The sequence below is a fragment of the Nicotiana tabacum genome, chromosome 6 (assembly GCF_000715075.1).
Source record: "Nicotiana tabacum cultivar K326 chromosome 6, ASM71507v2, whole genome shotgun sequence".
Taxonomy (NCBI): Eukaryota; Viridiplantae; Streptophyta; class Magnoliopsida; order Solanales; family Solanaceae; genus Nicotiana; species Nicotiana tabacum.
The window spans coordinates 3,342,373-3,348,284 of NC_134085.1; the positions used below are offsets into that span (position 1 = coordinate 3,342,373).

The 5,912-nt window shown below is 35.5% G+C and overlaps 1 protein-coding gene across 1 annotated transcript; it reads left to right on the plus strand.

Annotated features, from left to right (window-relative positions):
- The first annotated feature begins 1,619 nt into the window (after nucleotides 1-1,619).
- On the plus strand, nucleotides 1,620-5,538 carry LOC107803789 (GCN5-related N-acetyltransferase 10, chloroplastic). Its single transcript, XM_016627564.2, has 4 exons — nucleotides 1,620-2,440; nucleotides 3,512-3,564; nucleotides 4,462-4,620; nucleotides 5,156-5,538. The coding sequence occupies exons 1-4, from the start codon at nucleotides 2,075-2,077 to the stop codon at nucleotides 5,394-5,396; spliced, it is 819 nt and encodes a 272-aa protein (XP_016483050.1). The 5' UTR covers nucleotides 1,620-2,074; the 3' UTR covers nucleotides 5,397-5,538.
- The last annotated feature ends 374 nt before the right edge of the window (nucleotides 5,539-5,912 follow it).

Below are 5,912 nucleotides of genomic sequence, written 5' to 3' on the forward strand. Positions count from 1 at the left end.
TAGAATTATCTGTTTTCTTAGTGCTTAGCTTTCATTTTGTTTTATTACTTAGTGAGTTGGCGTGCTCACATTACTCTCTGCACCTTGTGTGCAAATCCAGGAGTTGCGGGTCACGATAGTGAGTGCTGATTGTTCTTCCAGCAGGTCTTCGGAGTTGGCAAGGTAGTTGCTCGGCGTTCACAACCCTGCACTTCTCCTTCTTACCTTACTTAGATTGTTCTTAGTGTTTTATTCGACTATGATAGCTTTTCTTGTACTTAGACAGATCTTGTAGTTGCTCGTGAGTTGTAACACCCCGATGTCGGGCTTGTGTTATATTTTCGCACTGGTTATTTAGACTTATGTTATGAGATTTTGTTAATTAATGGCTTAAAAATGACTTTTATGAAATACTAGTTGGATTTGGGGTTTGTGTCGGTTGGCCTAGTTTCACGATATGCGCCATCATGACCGAGTCGATTTTAGGGTTGTGACATAATCCATTCAATACAACAGGCATATATTTGCATAAGAATATATTATTTTTTATCATAAATTTTATAATTGTATTATATACGTGTATATATTTATATATAAAATATATGTGTGTATGTGAGAGAGAGAAAATGGTCAATTTGTCTTTGTACTATGCAAAATTGTTTATGTTTATCCTTCGTTAATAGTTGGGATCAGCTATGTCCCGTTGTTATAAAATTGGCACAAATATACCCCTATTGATTAACAGTCAATCCTTAGAAATTAATCAATTATTTGTAGGATGGAGAGGAAATTCTTTGGCTTTGAGAAAAGTAGTTATAATAGGTATTCCCTCCGTTTTATATTATACGAGGTAGTTTGACTCAACACAAAATTTAAGAAAAAAGAAGAAAATTTTTGAAACTTGTGGTCTTAAAAGCTTAAGGGGTAAAAAAGTTTGTGGAGCCATAACATTTGTGTGTTTATAAAAGCTTTTCATTAAGGGTAAATGAGTAAAATGAAAGAGTTTAAAGTTGAATTATTTCCAAATTTAAAAATGTGTCATTTGTTTTGGAACAGACTAAAAAGGAAAGTACCTCATTTAATATGAAATGGAGGGAGTAGAAAAGATGGATATGGTGCCAAGGTTTTCTTGATCGAACCTGTAGGCGACATGCTAGCTTTGCCCCTGGTTGGGGCCGACCCGGCGAGGGTAGAGAGGGAGAAGAGGATGGAAATATTTATTTTAAGCATAAATAGGACTCCAGATAATTACTATAGTATGTGTTTTTTTTATTTAAAAAATAAAAAGAGATACTAAATACAATGTTCCAATATAGGACACGTGTTAGGCTAATTGGTATCCACGTAGGACAAGAGTTTCAGGCACAAGAGAAATCATGAATTTAGAACCATTCATTAGTGATCTTGTCACTATGAGCAGAATTCATAAGTGGACCTATAGCCACAAACAAAGACAAAATTTATTTTTCTCCTCATTTTTATTTTTTATACAGTGAAAGGGTCAAACGATAGAAGTTAGGGAGTTCTAAATGGAGAATGGAAAAATTCAACAAGAATTTTATTTAAATATAAATAAATAACTCCCAAATGATATAACAACAAGAATTCAAATATTATGAAACTTGATTCTTGACAACTTATGGTTCATATTTATGAGTTCTTCAAACTTTTTTTCTTGTAGAAAATTATTTTTAAAGTTCTTGGTTGTTAATTATAATGTAATCTAAAAAAAAGACAAGTGAGGCTTGCTCAGATCTCCACACATGATTATTAGGTTCTCGGTTCGAGTCACACTAGAGTAAAAGCATGAAAATACTATAGATCCTCCTAAATTGGGAGAGAAAAGAAAACCCCCAAAAAAGAAACCAACAAGGGTTGTGCTGGAGTGTTAAGTACTCCATCATCCATAATCAGAGGTCTCGGTTCGACCCTGAGTATGGAGCCATCTTTGTTAGGTAGCATTTAGGCAGGCCCCAACCAAAATAGCAGACTAACAGTCAACCAAAATTTACAAAATCATAGGGAAATCACAACGGAAACCAAACCTCACTAGGATAACTTTTCATTGAGAAAGAAATTCGAGGAAGAAAAGAAAATGGCACAATGTCAATGGCAACCAAATTTTCACAGTATTTGTATCAAGAAAGATCTTTCTTGGAAATGCCGACCATCTAACAGAGTTTCCATTAACAGAATCAGAGGAGTAGAATGTTGCAGTAATTCATCATTTCCAGTGTCATCAACAACAAGGGAAGAAGAAGTGGGATTGAAGCTTGAGGTTGGAAATGTTGGAAAACAAAGAGGAGAATATGAGGTTGACTGTTTTGTGAATGAGAATGGATGGTTAGTGAGAAGAATGATTGAGACTGAAGAAGAGATGAAGAAAGTTGCTGGAGTTCAAGCTGAAGCCTTTCATGAACCTGTTCTCATCTTCAATGATATTTTCTTTGAATTCTTTCAGGTTCTAATTGACAAAACCCCTTATCCTTCTCTTTCTTGATTATTTTCTTTTTTCTTTGAACTTGTTTTTATTGTCAATGATTTATTCTCGGGCAAGTTACGGTCAGCCAAAAATAATTATATTCACTAGTTAAATATACAAAAAATATGTATATTATACATTAGAAGGGAAGCCTTGAAGCAATGGTAAGTTATATCCATATCCACATGACTATAAGTCACGAGTTCGACCAGTTGAAACAACCACTAATGCTTATATTGGGGCAAAATATTTACGGCATACCCCTTGGGATGCAACTCTTCCAGGACCCTACGTGAATGCAAGATGCCTTGTGTACCGGGCTGCTCGATCTATGTATGTTATATATTAAAAAAGAACAGCTCGGTGCACTAAGCTCCCGCTATGCGCGAGATCCGGAAAAGGGCCGGACCATAAGGGTTTATTGCACGTAGTCTTACCTTGCATTTCTGTTGTTTCCACGGCTTGAACCCGTGACCTCCTGGTCACATGACAACAACTTTACCAGTTACGCCAAGGCTCCCATCAATGTATATATTGATGTATGTTATATTAATATACAACAACAACAACAACTCAGTATAATCCCACTTAGTGGGGTCTGGGGAGGGTAGTGTGTTTCCAAATAAACCCCCTGCATCCTTCCCTCCAAGAACTTCCCATCTTGCTCTTGGTGAGACTCGAACTCACAACCTCTTGGTTGGAAGTGGAGGTTGCTTACCATCAGAGCAACCCCTCTTGTCTAATTATATTAATATACAAAAAGTATATATTTTGTTGGCTATTATTTTTGGAAGCGGCTTATGCTTTGTAGTTTTCTCTTTATTCTTCCCAAAATCCCATTGATGATTTTCTGTGTCATTTTGTATTTCTGTTTTCAGTTTCATGTTTCTTATCAGTATATTAGGAAATGAATTTGTCAGCATTTGCTATCTGTTAGTAGTATTCTGTAATCCCAGTGGCACCAGTTCTAGCAATGAACTGCTTCATCTCATATTATGGTTCATGTATTTTTATCTCCATTTCAATAAAATGAGAATCATGATTATGTAGGCTGAAGTACTTTCTGGACTTCTTTACAGACTAAGGAATTCACCACCTGACAGGTAAACACATCAAACATATCTGTTTTCCCCTTATTGTTAAAAAAAAATTATGATCATTTACTACTTTTAGAAATATAATGACATGACCTCATTCTTTGCTAAGGTAAGGTTCATATTACATGAATTTTTCATTCGCCTTGAATATTGGGACTTCAGATGTAAGTATACTTCAAACTACACAAGAATCTTAGTTCACAGTCAGGGTCGGATGTAGTTTGTTAGGAACAGGTTCAATTGAACCCATAACTTTCGACGCGGAGTAAAATTCTATGTATAAAAGTACATTAAAATTTCAAAAATAGTAGATATGAACCCATAACTTTAAATATATAATGGGTTCAATACTAAAAACCTTAAAAGTTAAACCTATAAAGTTTAAATCTTGGATTCGCCTCTATTCACAGTAAAGCATTCATACTGCTCAAAAGGTACTTTACCCTCCACTCAATTCAAGAATTTGAGAATGAACATGTGCCCCGTTTTGACCTAAATAGAAGAAGGTGAGACCCCCTTAATTTTCTGTCGAAAGAAATGAGATAATGGTAGATTATGAGTTAAACTAGGGGATGGATGAGTTCCTTTGTTACTAATGAAGTAAAATCAAGTTGCCTGGTGCACTAAGCTCCCGCTATGCGCGGACCGTACCATAAGGGTCTATTATACGCAGTCTTACCCTGTATTGAAGTAAAATCAAGCTCATTAGTTTATTATCCACGTATGTAGGTTGATAAGTTTAGGCTGCTAGTTATAGTTCAGACATCCAATTCTTGATATTGAGATTGTCTATGAAAGAAAGATAAACAAATTCAGTGTTTTTACAACTACTCCAACTAGATCAATGTGATTCTTGTTTGTACTAAACTGAAAATATTCATTAAGAAATTCTTGACTAAATAGGTATGCATGTTTAGTTGCGGAGCCCTCAAGTGACAATCCTCAAGACATTGTTGGGGTCGTCGATGCTACAGCGTTTAGAGATAACGATGTTCTTCAGTACCTTCCTGGAGCAGCAGAATATCTCTATATTTCTGGGATAGCTGTATTGAACAAATTCAGGTCCATTACTTTAGATTGATGCTTTCTTTGATATGGCACAAATTAAAATGCTTTTGGTTATACTCTCAGTCTCTTTTTGTTGTTCATTATCCCGAGTTGTTACAAATATCTTAAAATTAATGTCATGGAAACATCTTAAACAGATATTGCGAGAATAACTAACATCATTTGAGGTTCGAGTCACTTTATTAAGCTTTAACTCTCTTTGCTGCTACTGCATAATATACAACATAAATCCTTTTACCATATTATCAACCAAGTTTCAGCTACTGATGCTTGCATCAGGGTAGGTTGCCTACATCACACCCCCTTAGGGTGCGGCCGTTCCCTGAACCCTGCATAAACACAGAATGCTTCGTCACCGGGCTGCCCTTTTTTCCTTTTTAACTTTCAACCAAACACTAGCAAGATGATGTTGTTCTTTCATAGAATCTTATCAGATATGCAGCAAATACAGATGAGTCATATATGTGTGCATTTTTCCGTCGAAATGGGATTTGATTTGAGAAACTAAAAGTGTTTGTATCAATTGCAGGAGGCAGAAAGTTGCAACTGCTTTACTTAAGGCTTGTGATGTGCTTGCAAGATTTTGGGGTTTCGATTATCTCGCCCTAAGGGCATATGAGGATGATTTTGGTGCGCGACGATTGTATACAAACGCGGGGTACAGGTTAGTTTCAAGTGATCCGCCATGGACAACTACGTGGATTGGTCGAAGAAGGCGAGTTCTTATGGTTAAACAGGTCTTACATGAATCAACTACTAACATTCATTGAAACTAAGACTTTGCTTCAAGTGTTTTGACAGTCACTCAAAGTAACTATGAATTGAAAATATAGAATTCTGTAAATACAATGTAGTTGTATAAAACTATTTTGATTGATCTTCAGGAAAGAGTACTGTTTTCTGAATCTTGTCAATATTTCCTTTTCTTTTTAAGAGTTACCTAGCTGATTGCTGCTATCAAATACCTTAACCAGATTTAGTTGTCTTTTCTTGCTATACTAGTAAAATACCACATTTTGGCCCAAAGGCGTTACCAAGATTTGAAATTTTTGGGTTTCTATAGCTACCTTAAGTAAATTTACAATTATAATTGTATTCACAGTAAAGATTTTATCAATATTTAGTATATTTTTTCACATATATACATTGTCTGAGCAAAAGTTACTAGGTTCACGTGAACTAGTATGACACATGGTAGATCCGCCCCTGAGTCGTCACCACTGACTCACCAATTGACAATGGCAAGAGAGTAATACTAACCCATAGAGCAAATTCTCTCTTTTATG